The sequence below is a fragment of the Mustela erminea genome, chromosome 11, assembly GCF_009829155.1.
Source record: "Mustela erminea isolate mMusErm1 chromosome 11, mMusErm1.Pri, whole genome shotgun sequence".
NCBI lineage: Eukaryota > Metazoa > Chordata > Mammalia > Carnivora > Mustelidae > Mustela > Mustela erminea.
Window position 1 is genome coordinate 89750012 of NC_045624.1, and position 22751 is coordinate 89772762.

Sequence of the window (22751 nt, forward strand, 5' to 3'; positions counted from 1 at the left end):
GGTTAAAATTTTGTTTCAACTGGTACCTGGAAGAAGATAGAAAGTTCTGGTTCTTAAAAGTTCTGGTCTTAGAAGATGTGTCCCTTTCAATAATCTGATCTTATAGCAAATGTGGTCCATCTTGCTAAAATGAAGACCTAGAATTTACCAGAGTTAACCACAAATTTTTTTTTGTCTTGAATTTTAATGATCACATACCTTCCACTGCTACTTGGTTAACAGAGACCCATGTGATACCATGTTGTGATGTAAGTGTACCTTTCAAAGGCCTAATTTAACTTAATCAAAATGACAGTACAACAGTTGTAGCAATCAATACCCCCCTTCACAACTGTGTCAGTGGCCACACAAGGCAAGGGCTCTGTGTGCTGGCCGGGCACATTCAGCTTCCATGTGTGGGTCACCGCTGGTTGCCTGATTTGTCTTTCTCTAAGTAATGTAGTGAGGAGTTCATGTTAAATTTTTGTTGTTGTTGTTTTAATATGTGGAGACAGATACAGGATGGTCCCGACTACATTCTGTTAGGTGGTTGGTTCTGAAGCTTTGATTTGACTCGTTAGGTATACGTTCTGTTTCTACACTTTATCCTTTCCAACTTGGTGATAGTTCTGAATCCAGCTACTGGGGAGAGGATTTCTTGTAAGGCTCTACTTACAAGAGGGGGCTCAGGCAAGGTGACCCATGTGGATTTCTCTAGAATCCAGCCCTGGAAAACATGGCTGGCTGGAAACATGACTGGTGCTTTCTACGAATGTCTCTCATTCAGGCCTAACTTCTGGAATGGCTTTTTCATTGAACTCTTCTTATTTGGCATAAGTTTTAATAAGGACCTAGGGTTATCTTATTCTAGATACATCTTCATTTCTAATCTAAATTCCTTTTTTTTTTTTTGTTTCTTCTTAAACCTTTTCTCAAATAAGAGAAATACCATCAGCCACCTCTCATACTTGATAGCAATCTTTAGATTCTTTCTCAGGATCCCTAATTCCATGAGTCTTTCACCAAAGGATAGAACCAGTGTACCATAGAGAATAGAGCCCAGGGCTTGGCATCAGACAGATCTTGTTTCAAATCCTGTTGCTGTCACTTTGGTTGGTGTGTGACCTTAAGCAAATTAGTTAAGCTCTCTGAGCCCTCCCTAATTTCCTCATTTATGAAATGATATTTTCTTCACATATTGTTGTAAGGATGAGATAATGAATGTGACACACCTGCCATGTACCTGACCTGTAGCAGATACCTAATTTGATTTGTGATTCTGCTTTTCCCAAACTGGAGACCTTCCCTTAAAGGACTGAATATTCTAGAAATGAATGTTCTAAAATGAAATAGAACTACCCAGTTAAATGAACTTGACACCTTCTAGTAAGGAAGGAGAGGAGCTTAACTTCACTTTCACTGTTGGCCCAGGCTCTGTTGTGGGGACTTCCCCATGCACCTGGGAAGCAGGAAGTGAGTATGAGCTTCTCAGCGCCATCACTAATTCATCTGTAAGTGGAAACAGCCAAACTTTCTCTGCCTCCTGGATTGTTATAAGAGTAGAATAACATCTTGGTTGTAAGTACTTTGAAAACATAAAGATCTCTCTGTATGCTCAATATTGCATTAATATAGTATCACTATTTTCTATCTTTTTTTTTGTACTGGTCTGGGTTTCTTTTCTCCCAAAGTCCCATGAACACTGGCATTGCTTCTGTTTTCTAGGGAAGAGGCCCAGTGGCTCAAACAAGGGCTGGACTTTCTGTAGCCTGCTGGAAGAGGCCTCACTGCTTTTCAGTCTTTTTTCTTGTTGTTGTGATGTCTAGATACAGCAAACCTTGTTGAAGAATCTTACCTGACATTCCCGATTACGTAATCCTCCATTTGTATTTATGGTAAAATCAAATTTCATTTCTTTTTCCTGAGAGAACCAGAATAGAATCATGGGTTAGGAACATTTAAAAAAATGTTGGAAAAGAAAGGGGAACTGAAGTACAGATGGTTTTTATATAAATGTGAAAGTCACCAAAGAGCTGGTACCTGACTGGCATTAAACTTGGAAGCATTGTAGTCCTTTGTCATCCAAATGTGCAAGACAGCATCATGGATTGTTAAGAAGAAGATTGAGTCCTTGACTTCATCGTCAAAAAATTCACACTGTACAAGCTTCTCAATGAAATCGTCTGAAGGGTGGGAAAGAAAGAATAACAGGAAGAAGTAATTGTTTGGCCACAGGTCTCTTCTTAAGACTGGAGATTTGAATTTCCGTTTGCAAACGTGCAGTTTATTGCTGTTTGGTAAGGTGTTTGGCGATCGCAATGGTACAATACCAGTGTACTATCAGTATGGTGTTTTCTGGAACAAAAGGATACCTTTTTAATAAAAGAAAACATTTATTGCCCTAATAAGAAGGAAAATATTCCAATGAGGAAAACTTTTAGTACTTCTCAGAAGAAAATCAACCCATTTTCCTTTAGGCAAAATCCTAGTGAATTAATCTCCCTTGGCTAATGATTAGAGCAGCAAGTATGGCTTATACAAAATTGGGATTCTGCCAAAATAGGACATATGCTCATAGACCAGTGATATGCTCTGGTTCTGGATTGTTGGACCTATTATCTACCAGTTACTTACTATAGTCCATTTTCCTAATAAAGGGAATACATATAAAGTCATATATAATATAATTACTATATTAATATACTAGTATATATTAATATAAATTGTTATTATAATTAATAGATCATAAACAAGACCTATACTTTGGAGAGGCCGTCTACGTTGAGAGTTGGCCATGAGCCTGAAGTGATTGTCAGAACATAAAAACAACTTACCATCACTTCCAACAATATACACATCTACATTGATCCTGATAAATTCTTGCAGAATCTGTTAAAAAGAAAGTAGATCTTCCTTAGGAAACAGTTTTACTTGTCAGAAACATAAAATGATCATAATTATGACTTATGGATATTGTGTTACTTAGAGAACCTTTTACATTTTGAAAAGAGATAATCATATAAAGAGACACTAAAATTAACAACAAGGCTCTATGATGGAAGGAAATAAATCCAAAGGAAAGAACTCTCCTCTTCAGAAAGAAGTTAAAAATGATCATTCCTGTGGGAAGTATGATGGGGAAATCTTCTGTTTCCACTCGCAAGATGGGCTCTGATTTAATCTGAAAACCAGTTCCTTTATGGGATGACCTTGACCAGAGTTTTCTTGCTGCACAGAAGTAGAAAAACCCAAAACCCTATGGCTTGTAACCTGTTTATTATTCCTGTCCACAGTGACTGGATGTAGTAACACCAGTGAATCTTGATTTGTTTTCCAGGTCCTAGGCTAAGAATGAATACCAGTGGTGATGTGAGTGAGGTCATATAAGATAAGAAGAGTTACTGATGATCATTTTAGATGATCATTAAAATCACTGTCAATCATCAGTAAGCACCAAACCTTTACAAGGCACTGAGCCAAGGATAAGGGCTTTAAAGAAACATAAGGCAGAGTCCCTGTCCTTGGTGCTATACTGTTGGGACCAGAAACAAATTGTGTGTGTGTGTTCTGTGTGTATGTGTGTGTGTGTGTTTTCTCCAAAGCTAAAACAACTGAAAGAAAAGAAAAAGCAAGCAGTTTTGAGGGTTCTGTAATATTAAGATTTTTTTTAAAGTCTGAGGGAAACAAAATCGATTCAGTTTTTTAATTTTGTATTCAGTTCACCCATATTTAATAGACCTTATCTTAGCTCAGTTCTCATGTAGGCAGATGTCTGTGAAAACCCCAGAAAAAGAGGGGTAAATGTGGAATGTCTTAAATTTTCTTTAGTCTCTCTCTGTATCTCTGTTGGAAACCAGTTTATTTTAGAAATGCTCACAGAACCATGGAAAGAAAACAGAGTACAACCTGAAGCTTTTAGTCCTATTTTTAAATCACACATGACATCGATTCTTTCACATAGCTCCTATTTTGGAGGGGTGGGAGTGATGGGGGGGCGAGGGAGAGGTTTCGGATAGCAAAGTGAAAATTCGTCAGTTTGTAATGGATAAAGACAAAACAAAAGGATCTGCTATTCCACCTTTGTCCAAGATCATCCCAAATGTTCTGTATTTCAGGACAACTTCAATACAGTGCCCACAGGATCTGCAGGTCCTACAGAGCTGAGATTTCATAGGAGCATGGGCATAGTTGTGCAGTGGCAAGTTCGGCATATGTTAGAAATACGGGTGTGGTTGTCTTCAAAATTATATGCCAGCCTCCTGGGAAATGCTCTTTCAAAGAGCTCAGTAAACGCACCCCACCCACTCCCACTCTCTGTGTGGACTATCCTAAAATTACGATTTGCTTCTGGGTAAGCGTATATGACCTAAAGAACCATCTTTCTTCAACTCTATCTTTTTACCTTTGGCCACTGATCGGTTGTGTTCATTCAGAAAGAAAGTAATTACCGTTTTGAGCCCCCTCATTGAAGAAATGTCAAGAAATGACACCGCTGAAAAGTCAAGAATAAGGCTATGCAGGCTGATTTGAGGGACCACCATGTTGAGAGGAAGATCGGCATTCCAGTCTATCTGGAAGGGCAGGTCGCTGGTGTTGATTGGCTGGTCCAGCTCTTCTATCTCATTGTTGTCAAGCTCGTCGTCAGAATCTTTAAAGCCATCATTGGTGCATATGAACCCTTTCTGCAAGAGAAGACAAGAAATGCGCTTGATAGCTCTGACCAAGAGAAACATTGTGCGCTTGATAGCTCTGACCAAGAGAAACATTGCCGGTGTCAAAAATACCCAGTGAGTTTCTGAAGCTCACAGTCAAAGTCAGCTCAAGCCCTTTCCTTCGGAGAAGCAACGTTTTCCCAGGAAAACAAAAGTTTTAAGGAGACCCTCAAAGATGCCATTGGGGAAAAAAAAACCAACACCGACACCTGACACATGGGTTTATCTAGCATTTTACTTAAAGGAATGGAACCAACACCTTGAAATACATTTTACATGTTTTTAGCTATAATACCCAGAAATGTGGTCAAGAAACTTACTGGTTTCATCCCTAGGAAATAATCAAAGCCTCACTGGACTTGAGAGGCCCTTAGGAAAAACAAAGGAGGCCTACAAGATTTTTGCTAAAATGCTATATAATTGGGTCACACAAATTGTCAGATGTATATGCAGTCTACGCTGCGCTAAGGTTTTGTTGGTTCCGGGAATCAGTGCGTGTTGAAATGATAATTCACTTGTGGTTAAATACAAAAATATAATTTTTCCCATTAAAAAAAGAAAGAAAGAAACTTACGGGTGTTACTTGCAACAGGCCTTTCTTCTGCAGCTTCCGGATTTTTTTCAAAGCTTTGTTGCGCTTGCGTAGAATTCGTAGCGGGTTGAAGCCAACCTGAAAAATCCATTGCTGTCTTACAAGAGTGTGGAATAGGATGCTGCTGAATATCCTGTAACAGAATTCTAATAACTTTAAGTGGGATGGGTTGGGATTGGGGCACATAAAACAATATGTGTAAGAAAACGTAGAAGTGGTTCAAACAACAACAGTGATGGCATTGTGTCAACGACTTTGGTCTGCTCAGCCTGTGTGCTGTTACTAACATTCAAAATTGGGGCTCCTGGGTGGCTCAGTGGTTAAGCATCTGCCTTTGGCTCAGGTCATGATCCCAGGGTCCTGGGATCGAGCCCCATACTCAGCAGGGAGCCTGCTTCTCCCTCTCCCTCTACTGCTCTCCCTTCTTGTGCTCTTGCTCTGTCAAATAAATAAATAAAATCTTAAAAAAAAAAAAAGGTGACTCTGCTTTGAACCTTATCCTAAAGGGCCTTATTTCCCAACATGTTAATAGACCCCTTATAAAGCAGTTTCACCTGCTCTGGAACACGGGACAGAAAAACATGAACACAATCCAACTTCAACATATGTGAAATCAGTCACCCTCTGGTTACAGAGCAAACATTTCATTCCTAGATATATGGTGGAATTACCAAAAAACAAAAAAAAAGTCACAACTTCAAACCTTACAGCATCGATAAGTTTCTGTTTAAAGAAATGAATATTTGCGAAGTAGATGGGGGCCGGACACCTGAAGATCTTCACCCCTTCTGGCTCGTACATCTGTGAGGCAGAGAAGTCACATGAGACAGGCCCACAGGACTCATATTACTATCTGTCAGCAAGTCAAAGTAAAAAACAGATCTTCCTTACGTCCGAGTAATCCTTCTTATTCTTGTAGATGTTGCTCCTTCCGACATTAGCCAGAGTGCTGCATTTTGGACTGTAGGGAAAATCGACACCAAGTGAATCACTCGTGAGCGTGCGTAAGGCCCGTAAGGCTAACACCGACTTCTCCTAGCAAATCAAGGCTATGAGCAGGCTCACTTTCAAAATGTAAAAGGCTGGGGAATCAGCATGTCATTGGACAGCTTGGGGGGCAAACACCTTGTTTTACCTCTCCTAGAACAACGCCTTCCATTTACCACCATCCAGCTTACAAAGTGCTCCCATATGCTTTTGCTCTTTGGGTTCAGAAAGCCTAGTTATTCAGTGAAATTGATACAATCATCTAGTTGTACAGATGAGGGCATGGAGAAGCACAATGTTTTGCCTACAACTACTCGGTCTGTCTCTGTGATGGACGGGTCCCCGAGAAATGAATGAAAAGATGACGGAATCAGAGGAGGCAGGAACATTTCAACATAAATATATTCCATCAGCCGGAGATTAACATTAACCACCCCACCTTCTGTCCTAGAACTCCTGAGCCACCAAAAAGCCTATTTCTCTGTCACACCATGCCATCCAACATAGGCTGAGACATTATAATGGTGACATTATGGCAGAGATTTAAGAATCAGGAAGATGTTTGGACTGGTTGTTAAGAATCAAGAATGCTAACTAGTCTTTGTGGATTTTTTGGATGATGGGGGCCTTTGAGAAGTTCTCTAGCCCAGCCCCGTTTTTAGATGGGAGAACAATCCAGCAACCTGTAAAGAGGAACAACCCTCCACTAGACGTGGAAAATTCCACAGTCTTCTCTGGAACCCATTTCCATGTCTGGCAAGACTATGGCAAGACTATGGCAAAGACCTGACACCTGCTCAGAGGATAATGACTTCCAGTTTCCACTGGGCAAAGACACTCTGCAGTACATACGATTTCTCTGAATTGGTGGCAAAGCAGGGAACGGATCAATAGCTGGTGGGATCTGGGCTGAAGCTCTGAGGTCAGGACATGTCTATGGCCCTTCAGGCCTTGAGAGGAGCCACACGAGGAACAACGGACCAGCCGGTCTTGATAGATGGGCATGCCTGTCAACTAAACTACTTTCTCCTGAAACTGTGATGTTTGACCCCCTCCCACAGGCAGGTCCAAGTCTGCATGGAGGCAGAGCACGACGAACACTCACAATTGGGTCCTGAACACAATGGTCAGAAGCTGAAATGCCACGCTAGCTGCCAGGCCTAAACCGAGTCCCAGGACAATGGCAAAGATGAAGGTCATGATCCAAATTAGCTGTAAAAAGAAGGCAACACACGCACTACAATTTACTCTGACTCAACCACAGTATCTTAGGTCCAGAGCTTTGAGAAAGCATGAATGTCTAGAGCCAAAGCAGGGGCTGGAAGTGTGCAGAACAAGCGACCTGCCTCAAGAGATCATTTCTTTTTTTTTTAATTAAAGATTTTTATTTCTTTATTTGAGAGAGAGAGGGAACAAGCAGGGAGCAGCAGGCAGAGGAAGAAGCAGACTCACCTCTGAGCAGGGAGCCCGATCCCAGGATCCTGGGATCACAACCCAAGCCAAAGGCAGACACTCAGCCAACTGAGCCACCCAGGCTCCCCGAGATGGTGTCCTGACCCAGTGAAGGAAGTAACTGAGTCTATATGGCACAATTAAAACTGTAGAACCAACAGCTGTTGGTTAAAATCAGCAAAGTAACTGACGGCGCTTCTACCGATTTCTTACTGGTGGCCTGCCGATTTAATAAATGGCCACTATCCACAGATCTGTATCCCTGGGGATAAAAATATATTATATGTTTATAAAAAATAAAAAATAAAAAAAAAATAAATGGCCACTATCTGCACAAGAATGTCAGCATGTCAAAAGGGTGTTAAAATCCCCAACAATCATCTACCAGGAACAAGAGTAAACCAAGTACAGCTAATTACTTTATGCTTGTTAAGTACTATAGGATGTTAACAACCTTTTTATGCCCCAGACTTTGATCCTGATAAAATTATGGACTCTGCGTCTCATCACAAGGCATGTCAAGAGCAGGGGGAGACTTTATAGGGTATTTCCAAAAGAGATGTTCAGAATTTAAAGATGTTGCAGATTCTTTGGAAACAAACATCCGATGTAATGAAAAACGAAGGAACCATATCCCACTAGGGTTTCATGGAGCATCTCCTTCTTGCAAGTGGCCTGTCCTTTTAAATTAAAATCCCAAAGAAGGATCATTAGAGTATGCAGTTTAAAAATAGCAAGGGAAGGGGCAGCTGGGTGGCATTGTTGGTTGGTTCGGCCTTGGATTCTTGGTCCCCACTCCAAACGGGGACGTTAGGGGCGTGAGATCAAGCCCCAGTTGGGTTCTCTGCTCAGCATGGAGTCCGAAATCAGCATATTGTTCTGATTTCTCTGTCTCTTAAATACCACCGACCACCTCTACTCACACAATCATACTTATCCTTCCGCCAGAGTCTCCGTATCTCTGTGAACTGCATCAGCATTCCTTTCAAGTTCCCAAGTGCTAACGCCGCCAGGACAGACTGCAAAAAAACACAAACAGCAGATGTACTTGAAGATAAATAAGTCATACAGAAATAAGGGTGAAGGTTGTAGATAAGTATGTCCTTTAAAGGGCCTCCAAGCCAAGCCCAGAACACACCCCTTTTCTGGTGTCTAGTGCCCCACAGGACATAGCAGACCTGAGACTCTGACCTATTCCCAGGGATGCATTTGTCCCCACCATGGTGACAGTGCTGGGCTCTGGGTAGAGGAAAGCACTTACTGGCCTGTACCTTGGGACAGAGGCAGGCAGATCTTAAGACCGATGCTTGAAATAAAACTTTCCCAATCAGAGACAGTCTAATGTGTGTTTATTTATTGGAGGTAGGGAGAAGGGGTTGCTCTTTGTTTAAAAAAAAAAAAAAAAAAAACCAAACTTGGGGAACTTGCAGTACCCAGAATCATAATTCAAACCTTTGAGGATGATCAGCATTCAACCATTTTTTTTTTTTTTTACAAAGCATTCATTTATTTATTTGAGAGAGAGAAAACATGTGCATGTGAGAGGGGCAGAGGAAGAGGGTGAGAATCTCAAGCAGACTCCAGACTGAGTGTGACAATGAAAAGGAAGTTGCTAGTTAAGTACTGGTTAACTGGTTAGAACTAGTTAGTTCGCAAATGAATGCCAGTAACAAAATTGTGAAAACTGAGTAGGGTCTGTGGACAGTACGGTGCCAGTGTTCCTGTCCTGGTTCTGATCATGCACGGCAGCAACTGTAGGATGTCCCCACTGTGCTGGGTGGGTGAGGTGGGTACGCAAGACACTGTAGGCTGTGCCCCTCTGCTGGGGGACCTGAGGATAGAGCATGTCAGGTGCCCACTGCCGAGGAGGATTACCCCTTCTCTTTCCATCAGGCGTTTTTTTCCTCACCTGGTCAGTATTCCCCAGAGAAACAATTTTTAACATTTTTCATTGCAATACAGACACAAGAGAGCCCTTTAAAGAGTAAAGATTACAGAGCACTGAGAAGCCACAGAAAGGAAAAGGGACAATTTTTATCAGGAATCAGGTCTCCATACTGTACTTGATGTAAAAGATTAAATGGGTATAAAATGATAAGAACAGGGACACCTGGGTGGCACAGTGGGTTAAGCATCTGGTTTCTGCTCAGGCCCTGACATCTGGGTCCTGGGATCGAGCCCGGTGTCAGGCTCCACGCTCAGCGGGAAGTGGCTTGAGGTTCTCTTTCTCCCTCTCCCACTGTCCCTCCCACTTGTGTCTCTCTCTCAAATAAATAAATAAATCTTTTAAAAGATGCTGACAACTGTTGATGCTTAATCAGCACTCATTTATCACCAGCTCCTCTTGTGGATTATTTTGCATAGTTCACATGACAAAGAGAAGCAAACTAGCTATTCCGGTCAAACAGATACTACAGATACAATGGCCTAAGTAGAACTCATCACATGGATCCTTTGTCAGTGGGGCTTTGACTCACATCACGGACAATGTCCTGGGGTGTGCTTAATTCATGACAGAAATAGGTTTTTAACTGGCATGACTTCTTGAGGTTGGCCAAGTCAACATGGGCAATGTAGAGCCCAAGGGTACCCTTGGGAAGAAGCACAATAGGGCAGAATTCTCTAATAGGGGGGTTGCGTGTGCACTTAGTTTTACTGAGATAGACATTCTATTTCTTTGGTGGAGACTCCATGATTCCTTCGATGCCATTCCTTTGGAAAGTAGTAGGCTAGACTGTAGAGAACACATATTCTTGGCAGTGAGTACTCTGCATGGCTTGAAGACAGAGTTGTCCAGTGAGGCTCTTTAGGATGATCACACTGTTAGTCTGGAAACCGGGGACCAGATTCACTTTCTAGCTACCAACCAGCAAGGGAAAAGGCCTAGATATCAACCAAGAAACACTATGGGCTGTGTCCAACCTCTGTGCCCTTTGTAGTAAGAAGTATAATATAATGTTGGTAGAATAATAACAATACAATAAATATACTAACAATAATGGCTACATTTATTAAGTGCTTGTCCCATGCAAGTCCTTAATGTGCGTTATTTCATTTAGTTTTCACAGCAAGTCTGTGAGGCAAGCGCTGTTTTCCTCCCTATTTTTACAAATGGAGAATGTGAGATTCAGAGAGGTTCAGTAATTTGCCTAAAAGCACACAGAGAAAAAGAGGCAGAACCTGGATTAGAAGGAGGTCTCCAGGACTTCAGGGTCAATGTTCCATGGAGCACCTCAAAATTACATCACCTCCACAAAAAACAAGGTATTTACTGTTGTCTGGTTTCCTACAGATCCTTTGTTTTCCAGGGTCTACTGTTACTTCTTTAATTGGGGGGTTGCAGCCATTTACAAAGCATGAACCCAAACCCTCAAAAACCACAGTTCAGGAGAGATGGACCAAGGAGCAAGAGGGTGACGGTGTGAGGTCTGTGTGGAGGGCCCCCGCAGCCTACAACCTGAGAGTGTTGGTCTTGGAGTCTGACCAAACCCTGGAAACTGCAGGGTGGATCCGTGAGAATGGGTTGTACGGCTGGTAACACCACTCTCTGAACTTGATAGAGGCCCCGATGACCTCAGCCTCTAGGGGAATCTTCACTTCCATCAATCCACATAGAAGCTGTAGCACCTGGCCGTCTTTCTGTCTAAACATTAATTATTTTCAGGGCTTACAAACATGCGGAGAGCGGAGCAGATAAGGGAGTTGGGGCTTTTGCGTTCCTAGCATTCATAAAATGCTGCCGAAGACTTTGGCCTCAGACTACGGGCCAGGAAGGGTACTCGAGAATTTGCAGTGCCCGCATTTTCCTGTTTAGTTTGCACTTCCAGAATGGAAGAGACAGGGTCCTTGATTCATCATCACCCGAAGCTGAGAAAGAGAGAGAACCCAAAGAGAGATGAGCGTTACCTTTTGTAGTGGTTCCAGAAGAAATCCAAGGGCTAAGATGACAATCAGCACGATGATAGCAGAGAGAATCCCAGCGATCTGTAAAGATGAAAAGATTGTCATTACAAAATCGACATCCCCCCCGCCCCCAGCTTGGAGTCGCCAGTTGGTCCCAACGCCAGGACGGCCCCTGCATTGAAGACCCTCAACTACCTGTGTTTTGCCCCCAGTGCTCTCCTGAACCCCCGATCTGGAGAGGGCGGTACTCCCAGCAAAGCCTTTGAATGATCCACTGAATATGTTACTCAGTCCCAAGGCTATTAACTCCTGGCAGGAGAAAAAAGAGGAATCTTTTTTAGAAATGGCACTGCGATGGTGCGATGTCCACAGAGTATTACTTGAAGTTGCCTAAAGAGGCCCAGCCCAGGTTGTAAACTTACCTGATTGCCATCGATCGGATAATCGTATTTGAGGGAGTAGACACTGGCCACGGAGAAGGCTACCACAAAGCCAACGATGGCAATGCCGAAGCTGTCCCCGATGGTCTCTTGGAAAATCTGCGTGTCGGGTGCGATGGGAGGCTGAAATCTGAAAAGGAAAAGGGGCGAGTCTGAGCATCACCAACCTTCAATGGCTCCCTTGTCCTCAGGAAAAGTCCAAATTCCTTAGGGGATTCCTTCCTGATCTATCCCTTCCCGACCCCCACTCCTGCTCAATCACTGTCATTCTCGGAATTGAGGCTCCAATCATACCACGCTTTTGTTTGTTTCTCAAAGACATCATCTGGGGGGCACCTGGGGGGCTCAGTGGGTTAAGCCTCTGCCTTTGGCTCAGGTCATGATCTCAGGGTCCTGGGATCGAGCCCTGCATCGGGCTCTCTGTTTGGCAGGGAGCCTGCTTCCTCCTCTCTCTGCCTGCCTCTCTGCCTACTTATGGTCTCTCTCTGTCAAATAAATAAATAAAATCTTAAAAAAAAAAAGACATCATCTGTACTCTCACCTTGGAAACTTCTGATTTGCTCTTCCTTCTGTCTGAACTTTTCTCCTCATCACCATCCCTCCTTCTAGAAAGTCTTCTCTCCCCACCAAAGTCAGAGGTAGGTGAAGTTCTCTGTGCTTCTTCAGCCCTGGATACCTCCCTTCCTTACCCCACCCTCCCCCACAGCTCTCTCCCAGACACAGAGCAGGGACTGTGACTACTTCATCGTTCTGTGACCAAGACCCAGTAGTCTTCTTGGTGAACATCACGTGGTCAATATTTGTTGGGCAAATCCATGAAGGAATGCCATCAAGGCTGAGTTTGGTCTCATTTTGGAGTGCGACCAGCAAGCTTTGAGCACCGCTGCAAACTTTGGAATTTGTTATCTTAGTGTTGAAAAGCAGAGCTGCCTGAATTTGACACCAGAATGCAAACCCAGTCCCACAATAGCGGTGCATCTGATATTTTTGCTAGTATAGCCGCATTAGAAGGTACACTTATATCCCGATAAGCCTCATGCAAAATGTCTTAGATTCCACTTGTATTGTTACATGGGATTGAAAAGCATCACCCACAATCCCTCCAGTAGTTACCATGGATGAAGGTCTTTGAGCAAACACAACTAAAAACAAGCAAAGCGAGAGAGTCTTCCCTCCATCAATAACAATACCTTCCATGAAAAACCCTCAGCAAACAGATGGGCCTTGGACTCTGCCCTGGGACCCACAGGAGTGCTGGAGCCAACCGTGGCTCTGACGGGGAAGACCATTTATAGTCACACAGTGTCAGGGAAACATTCAGAGAAGATCCTTCTGCATTTGTACCTCATGGATTTAGAACAGTCAAATGATATTTGCTAACTGTGTTATAAAAGGGCCGAGTATCTCCGGGTCAACATCCCTTGACTGAAATGCTCAGTTCCTTCCTGTCAACATGTGCGTCTGACCTAAATCTTATTCAAAGTAAGTTTATTGGACCCATTTGACTTTTTCTTCATTGCTGTTCGTGTTTTATGAATACCGTGTTCACATATTTGCAGCCTTAATTTTGAAGAAGTACCACGAGGTACCATGAATCAGAATGTTAGTCTGGAATTTTTTTTTTTTTTTCCAAAAACATATCCCGAATTGACAATGCAGTTGAAATTTGCTTTTTATACCGAAGTCTCCAGAAGCCTGCTATTATTCTTTTGTCCTAGCCTCTAAATACCAGAGACAGAGCGGAGTGATGGAGATTTACAGTCTGAAAACTGGGATTCGTTTCCTGGCTCTGCTACTTCCCCTCCCTGAGCCAGCTTCCTCCTTTGTAAAGGGAGAATACCACACTTGTTTTCTCTTCATCATAATTTTTGTGAGGGGCGGTGCCAAATAAAATAATAGCCATGAATACTCTTTACACACTAGGAGATGTGAAGTGGTTATTAGCTCTTATCATTGGGATCCCTCTGGAATCTGAATACATCCTCCATGTCTCCTTGACTGTCTCGATGACACACTTTCCGTGTGTGTGATTTCACAAAACCACTTCCAGGGTGTCATACTTTTAACAGCAGATTAGTAGTAATTAATAGTCATTATTTCCCAATTATATTCTATTAGTGATCACCAGAAATTTAAAATGCCCACTCAGGGTGCCTGGGTGGCTCAGTTAAGCCTCTGCCTTCAGATCAGGTCGTGATGTCAGGGTCCTGGGATCGAGCCCCATATTGGGCTCCTTGCTCAGCAGGGAGTCTGCTTCTCCCTTTCCCTCTGCCCCCTCCCCCTGCTTGTGCTTTCTTGCACATGAGTGCACTGTGTCTCTCAAATAAATAAAATCTTTAAAAAAAAATGCCCACTCAATCATCACCCAGAAAAACTTGGAGTGGAAAAAGAATGTAAGGAGCCTAGTACTTAATTTAGATCCTAAATTAAGGATCCTAAATCCTTAATTTAGATCCACACTCCCTGTGGGACAGACACTTAAACACGCATGTCACAGGTATGAACACACTCAGTCCTTACAAGAATCCAATGTAATAGCTACTAGTTTTAGCCCCATTTTTAGAACCAAGGACATGGAGGCATAGAGTGTAGTTATTTGCCCCAAATCAAAAAGGAACTCAGAAGTAAATCATAGGTACACTGCCTCTAGGACAGGTGAGCTTACCTACCAGGCTACATGGCCTCTCTGTGGAATGTAATGATTAATAAATGTGAGTTACTCCTTCCCCTGCCCGCAAACACTGTGAATAGAGGTCTGCTGACACTCAAGATTTATTTACTAGGAAGAGTCTCAAAGATTGTAACTCAGTGATCTCAAGTTTAAGTTTTATTTCCCAAATCCTTTCTGGCAAGGTCCTCTTTAATTTTGTATGTACGTGTCTATGTCTATCTGTCTCAGTAGTTTCTGTCTGCCAAGACTTTACAGTAAAGTGTAATCACTTGCAAGTTACAGGTGGAGAGAAATCCCAGAAATAGTCTTTCAGTTTCAGACGAATTCTTACTCAAAAATCTTTTAAAGGAAAAATGGTGCCTGAGGTTCATTAAGTGTAACAAATGACTATCTGGTGATAAAAATATTTTTGCACGCGTTTCCTTTTTTGAAAAATTGGTTATTTTAAAGTCAACAATGCATATATATGCTGATTCCTAGAATTCTCCAATGCTCCTTCAGCGTGGGGAAGGGGGGGGGGGTCTTGTCTTTGTTTGTTTTAAACAGGAACATAGCCTGTCCTTGGTAAGCCAATTGGAAGAAATTGATGCTCTGGTCAGAGGACAGAGAGAAGAAAACACAAAACTGGATCTCTCTTCTCAGCCCAATAAGGGCAATGCAATCAAAAGCGTTTTCAAAGTCCTTGTATGAACGGGACCTCCTATCCTTCTACAGCGTTCACGGTTGCTCCGGTCTTGGTTTGAATTTGATCACGAGGAAGGACAGAGTGTGCCTATCCAGTTCGCTCAAGCAATGGGCTATGGATATTCCTTCTGTGTCTCGTTTGAACTGTCAGAACTTGGCTCTGGTCACCTCCAACAAAACACTGCACATTGTTTATAGTAATCGATGGGCAAGGAAATCTGGTTTCATTTGGTTCCTTTTTAGGAGGAGAAGCAGGTTTGATTTGCCTTTTTTTTTTTTTTTACTTTGACCACTACACTTTCCTTGTGTGTGAATCCCTGCTCATCTGGTTGGTGAGTTCTTCCACAAAGACAGACTTTCTGATATTAAGAACCACAGAGCCTTTGTGGCTCCTTCCTAGAAGGAGAGTAGAGTGCCTTCCTCATCCTCCCACGGGGGAGGGAGGGTTCTGAGCCGGATGAATGCGTTTGGCTCACAGTCCTCCCCACTTACTGCTCGCTGTCTAGTCAGTGCTGGGAGAGGCCACCATAAAAGACACACTTACCCTCTCTTCATCTCCCCAACCACAGCCACCTTAAACCTGTTTTCGAAGTCAAAGCCATAGGACACACCTGTTGCGATCACAGTCTGCAAAGTTGCAAATTGCCCAAGTTAGAATTATGAGAGATCACGCACAGTCTTCTTAGATCAGAATCTCCAGCCCTGGCTTTGCTTCTTTTTAAAAAAAAGTTCTGCAACAATTCTCCTCAGCCACCAGAGGTTAAGAATCGCAGCTCTGATGGGTCTGCCAAGCCTCTCTGAGGCCTTGTTCTCTGCGCCGTCCTCGTCTCCCACAGAGAGAATGAACCCCAAATCACAAAGGAAGTCATTCATTCAGAATGAAGAGAAAACCATACTAAATTTGACACCCAGAAACGGCAGAGAGGGCATCCACCCCACTAAAACCTCCTGAAGGTTTTCAACATAAAAACAGGAGACTAATGAATTACGAAGGAAAGCCTTAAGATGATCAGTTACCATGATGAGTTCAATTGGGATGGGCACTGGAAGTTTGGCTTTGTAGCGCTGATTGATTTCTTTAACCACAAATACAATCACTAGGATAATCAAGGAGGTCACAAGGTCTGCGATATTGGTCTTCTCTATTTGCGTGAATACGGAATTCAGTACCTAAAATTATAAAAGCAAAAAACAGCCAAGTGCTATATTTTTTCTTCCTTTTTAAGAATCCTTTTGATTTTTATTTTTGTAATCTTTTTTTACCTTGAGTACAGCTGACACACAGTGCTAGCTTCTGGTGTACCATAGAATGATTTGACATCTCTCTTACTATATTCCCTATGCTGTGCCTTTGTTCCTGGGACATATTCATTCTATAACTCAACCGAATCCCCTTCTCCCACTTGGCCCAAACCCCCACCCCCAGCCCCTCTGGCAATCATCAGCTTGTTCTCTGTATTTATACATTCTGATTCTACTTTTTGTTTGTTTCTTTATTCATTTGTTTCATTTCTTTCCCAAGCATTATACAGACATATAATTTGGATGCAATATTTGATTATTTCCAGACAGATTAAAAAAAAATTGAGGCAAGAAGGACTGGCATGGGTAGAAGAGTGATTCCCTATTCTGCTCAAGTTAACCATGAATGAGTAAGTTAACATAGCACTGGCAGTCTGCTAGTATAGGGACGCTCGTAGCCTTTTTGTGGGGAATATCTTTGGCTGGTGTCAAAATTCCCTGGATACTTTTCACATTTTTACAACTTGTCTCTTCTGCTCTTAGGTCTTATGGGTTATTATTTTATAATCAGCATCATTTCTCCATCCAGGGAATACCCTCTGCTCCCCGATAGTTTTCTTAGCATGTATCCCTTAATTCCTGGCCTTTTTTTTTTTTTTTAAGCTTAAGCCCTTCACACTTTATAGTTAACTGTCTGTGTTACTTTTGGAAACTCATTTCCTGGCTAATAGTGCACAGAGCATGGTTTTAATTTTTATAGCCAGTTGGATCCCATATCCATGGGATCCGGAGAGCTCAAGCAGGCTCACACTAGATCCCAAATTGCTCCTCGAACACTCCCCTTCTAGAGTAGCTCTGGATGGGAGTGAGAGAGGGCTGGTTCCAATATGGAGCAAACTCTGTCTCAGCTCCGAAGACCGTCTTGACAGAAGCACCAATAAGCCCAAAATTCATAAAAGGAAGGTGATAACAAAGATCAGACTGGAAATACATGAATTCGTGACTAAAAGAACGATAGAAAAGATCAGCAGAACTAAGAGCTAATTTTGGGCAAAGACAGATACAACAGGCAAAACTTCAGCGAGATTCAGCAGGACAAAAAGAGAGAACTGAGAATCACTATGCCCCAGGCACACTGTCCTAGTCACATATTGGTTAATTTCCTCTTGCTTTATAAACAGGGATGCATACAGGTGTCTGAAGCACCTCCATTTTCAAAGAACAAGGCCTGCTTTTCAGACATAGAGAAATGCTATCACTCAGTACACTTCTTTCAAGAGAAGATTTGGGGCGGGGAATTTTTAAATCGTGGAACAAAATACTAAAGCCTTTAATAATGAACCTAGATTATTTTTCTTTTAAATAATACTTCAGAGTCAAATCTCAGGGACGTGGTACCTGATTCGCGTTGTTCACGTTAGCTAGATGGTAGATGCGGTTCAATATTCAGTGTTCTCCCCTTGGCCCCTAATTTTTTCTGAATGTGACTAAATTTCGCAACCGGTTGGATTCTCGGGAGTGGTCGGGAAGCCCCACGTGGAAGTCATGAAAGGAAAGCCTCCCAGAAACAGGATAGTAAATATCATGTGTTTCGATTTTTCAAGGCCAAAGGACTACTTACTTTGAAAATTGAAAATGGATCAGTGTGTGCTGGGACCGTCAGCTGAAGCATGAACTTGAGCTGAGAAACCAGGACGTGCACCGCAGCAGCTGTGGTGAAGCCACTGATGAGGGACTCCGATAAATAGATCACCAAGAATCCGACCCGCAGGACCCCCATGAGCAACTGGAAAGAGAAGGGCAAAGGCCTTTGGCAGTCTGCCTTACAGGTGCACCTCAGCAACTAGAGAACCAGCAGGGGGAAGGATCCAAAATGTAAAGGTTCCGTCTGTATGTAAATGAAGAAGCAGGTGCCCTTGCCTCCCAGAACACGGCAGGTACCCGGTTCCTCCCTCTCCCTCCTTCCCCCATTCAACTCCCAAGGCAGAATGTGACAGAGCGTTCACGGAGCATGTAAGTCTCGTCCACCCCAAGAAGCTTCTTCCTTCCTCTCTGCCCTCTTCAAGGTGCTGTATCTTTAGAAGACGTACCCATATACCTTTCATAGCGAAATCCTATCCAAGACCAGCCCTCATAACTTTTCCCATATAACTTTTAAAAAGATTCTATTTATTTATTTATTTAACAGAGAGAGAGTCACAAGTAGGCAGAAAGGCAGACAGAGAGAGAGGGTGAAGTAGTCTCCCCACCGAGCAGAGAGCCGGATGTGGGGCTCGATCCCAGGACCCCAAGACCACGACCAGAGCTGAAGGCAGAGGCGCAACCCACTGAGCCACCCAGGTACCCCCTCCTATGTAATTTTAAGTGGCTTGCTGGCTGCTATAGCATTCATGGCGAACCTCTATTCATACACCCTCAAACAAGTTGTTTGACTTTCCTAAGAGGTATGTGACTGTGTACAGAATCTCAGAAGTGCTTGGGTTTAGTGGGGGATCAAAGTTGTTCATTCCCCCAAAGCCTCAGTATTTTGCAATGACATGCACAGACAGAGTCTCCTTCCCTTGGGTCCCCGGGTTGCCTTTCCATTTGTGTCTCTGTGTAGCCGGAACTGCAGACATGCAAAGGCACTAGATTCAGAAAAGAATTGGCCATGTTGTCTGTCAGGTGGGCACACCACTAATGTCCTTGTTTAAACTCACTTTCTCTTTCTTTAAGGAACGGTCTTAGCCAATAATATCACTCATCAGAAACTCAGCCAACCTCTTGAGGAATCCATGCCATTCTCACTATTCACTATTCACCAGCAGTGGAGTCGGGGGTGTGGCTTGGGAGGGAGGCTTTAACCCCTCCATAATTCTCTTCAGCTTTCCTGAAATCTTTGAGATGGACAGTTCAAAGCGCTTAACCCCAAATCCTTCCAGCTAGATTACATTCCCTGAGGAATCAGAAAAAAAAAAATGTTCCAAAGACACCAGTCTCATTATGACTTGAATTAGGTATTTCACTTCTCACCACTGGTGCCTCCCTTTTCCTATTTTTCCTTCTCCCTAGACCTGTGTTCATTCACCTTTGCAATGTGGATCTGCTCCTCTGCTTCGGGTTGGGGTGAGGAGACCCTCTCCTTTCCTATGGGCCACTGAGAGTGGAATGCAAGCCCAGAAAAGAGTGGGGGCGGGGTGGGCAGGAAGGAGACAGAATAGAAAGATGTGTACCAGTGAGGACAAGCAGCACAGGGAGGGGAGGGCCAATTACACAAGAAAGCACTCACCTGAATGATTCCAGAAAGGACTGTGACCGTGGCAGCCACCATCACCTTATACTCGTCTGTTGAGGAATCATTGCTCATTGAGCTATTAGAGATTGCTAGAGCAGCTGTACTCTCCGATGGGGTTAATTTCACAACGACGGCTCCCACCATCATACTCAGAACTGGAAATGGACCTAATTAACAGACAATGCACTATAATCAATATAGGGATCCCTAAAGCATAGGTGTCTTTCAACCATAAGGTGGTGGATAAAGAGATTGCCGGCTGTTCTCCCCTCCTTCCCCACTGGGACTTCCCCAGTCCCAGTTCTTACAGAAACTATGACTCCTGGATTATGCAGAACTAGAATCAATACAGAGTATGTCAAGTGGAGTTAATAAAGAAAAAGCCATGGGAGCATTCATTAGCCCACAAATTCACTTACCCACAGATATGTGTTTTGAAGTGCCCAAGAAAAAGTAGACCAGAACTGGGAAAAAGGCTGCATATAATCCATAGCTTGGGGGGACAGTGACCAGCAGAGCAAATGCTAAGCCTGTAAATACAGAAGCATCAGGGTACTTATTTCAGGCAAAGGAATCCTAAGAGTCCTTCTCGAAGTTTTCAAATATTTCAGATTTTACCTTGAAAGTCAGTTACTTTATTAACGCAAATAGATCGAGGATGTAAATGCAGGAGCTAAAACCATAACACTCTTAGAATAAAACATAGGTGTAAGTCTTTGTGACCTTGGATGAGGCAATGGTTTCTTAGAACTGACACCTACAGTTTAAGCAACCAAATTAAAAACAAATAAATCCATCAAAATTTTAAAATGTGTGTTTCAAAGATTACTATCAAGAAAATGAAATGACAACCCACAGAATGGGAGAAATGATTTGCAAATTGTATCTTGGATAAGGGTCTAGTATCCAGAACATAGAAAGAACACTTACAACTCAACAAGAAAAAGAAAAAGAACCTAATTTTAAAATGTGCAAAAGATTCATTTCTCCACAGATATACAGATTGCCAGGTAGCAACTAAAAAGATGTTTAGCATCATTAGTCATCAGGGAAATCAAAATCTAAACCACAGTTTCAGACTCATGAAGATGGCTAACATAAAGAAGACAGATAATAACAAGTGTTTGCAAGGATATGAAGAAATTTGAACACTTATATGTTGCTAGTGGGTGACCACGTAACAGCAGTCACACTGCTAGGTACATACCCAAGAGAAATGAAACATAGGTTCGCACGAGAACTTGTATACAAGTGTTCATGACAACATTATTTCTAGTGGCCCCAAACAGAAAACAACACAAATGTCCATCAACGGATAAATGGATCAACAGAGTGTGGTCTGGCCATACCATAGAATTTTACCCATCATTCAAAGAGGTAAATTACCCTCACATGCTACAACATGGATGAACCTTGAAAACGTGATGCCAAGTGGAAGAAACCAGACACAAAGCGCCACATCTTCTGTGATTCTGTTTTATATGAAATGCCCAGAATTGGCAAATCAATAGAGACCGAAAGTCATTGTCAGGGAGATGGATGGATATAATGGAAAGTGACTCCTAATTGGACAGGAGGGTTTGGGAATGGTGCTGGTGGTAAAAATGTTCTGGAATTAGGTAATGGTGATCATTGCACAACCTTGGGAATATATCAAAGAACACTGAATTCTGTACATGAAAAGGATGAATTCTAGGACATATCAATTACCTCTCAAAAAAAGTTACCTTGTAGTACAGCTACCAGCCCTGTGCTGATTCCAGAAACAATGTCACTGAGTAGCCATTCCTTTATCTGGTAGGTTGGTAACCAAGATGCTATGGGGAACAAAGACAGGGCAATCTTCTTGGCCTTCTGTGTGGAACAGCTGAAAACATTGAAATCCCCAACTCAGTTAATTCATATCCAGTTGTAAGTTTGGCACCTAAATGCAGTGGAAAATTGGTGAAGATGGTACTATATTCAAGAATGAACCACCACCTTTCCCACTGACACTCACTTCCTTACCTATATTGAGTGCCCCCCACCGCTGTCACTACCAAAGGATTTTTTTTTTAAGAAAAATGCTGATTTTCTTTAGCCATGGTAGAGCTTATATGACATCCTCAGCTTCACTTTTACAACATTTCAGTTGAGAACTTTCCTCTGCCCTCATTTCTGAGTGTTCGGATATGGAGAGATTGTGTCGAGAGCTGAGATGGGGTTCATTGGAGAGATTGCCTTTCCAGCCCTGGCAGGGAGTAGGAGGTTGGGAAATCAAAGATAAGAAGACCCTGAAGGTGATGCATTAATGCCAGAAAGGAGAGCTTGGAAAGTTAGAAGAACGTGCTTCATTTATTCCTCATACGAATACCTTAAAAGATATCTTACCTACAACACCCTTTGAGATGATCCAGAAAGGTCTTGTGATGTCTCTGTTTCTTCTTATGTTCCTCCCCGAAAGCATTTGCAGAATACACGGGCCTGGCTACGACGTACTGGTTCCCAATGGGTTCGATCATTTTGCTTTTTCTGACGCCTTTGTTAAGAGGAAGACCTTTGGAACTATGTGGCAAACCCTTCTTCTTGCCTTTAGCAGGTTCAAATGCCTGAAACCAAACAGAGCATGCTTCTTAAATAACTCGGAGATAATGTGATGCAATTTACAGATGAGTGATCTCCGAACTGAATGTTACCACCTTTTGAGATCAAAAGAGGCAGGATTAAGGGACCTAGATTGTGTTTTGAGACAGTGATATCACTTTTTACTCCAAGGAGCTGGACACTGCTCCTTTGGGTAAGTAAACGAGGGCTTTTATTATTTATTCTTAAAAGA

The 22751-nt window shown here is 42.6% G+C and overlaps 1 protein-coding gene across 1 annotated transcript; it reads right to left on the reverse strand.

The window, feature by feature from the left end:
- Positions 1-2: 2 nt before the first annotated feature.
- On the reverse strand, positions 3-22437 carry SLC26A3 (solute carrier family 26 member 3). The gene is made up of 20 exons (XM_032305623.1): positions 22307-22437; positions 21664-21803; positions 20356-20466; positions 19931-20103; positions 18284-18448; positions 16438-16590; positions 15965-16047; positions 12048-12195; positions 11821-11934; positions 11629-11706; positions 8646-8741; positions 7376-7482; positions 6175-6244; positions 5992-6084; positions 5266-5361; positions 4428-4661; positions 2814-2868; positions 2020-2162; positions 1835-1900; positions 3-26 (listed from the first exon to the last, which is right to left on the reverse strand). The coding sequence occupies exons 1-20, from the start codon at positions 22435-22437 to the stop codon at positions 3-5; spliced, it is 2280 nt and encodes a 759-aa protein (XP_032161514.1).
- Between the last annotated feature and the right edge of the window lie 314 nt (positions 22438-22751).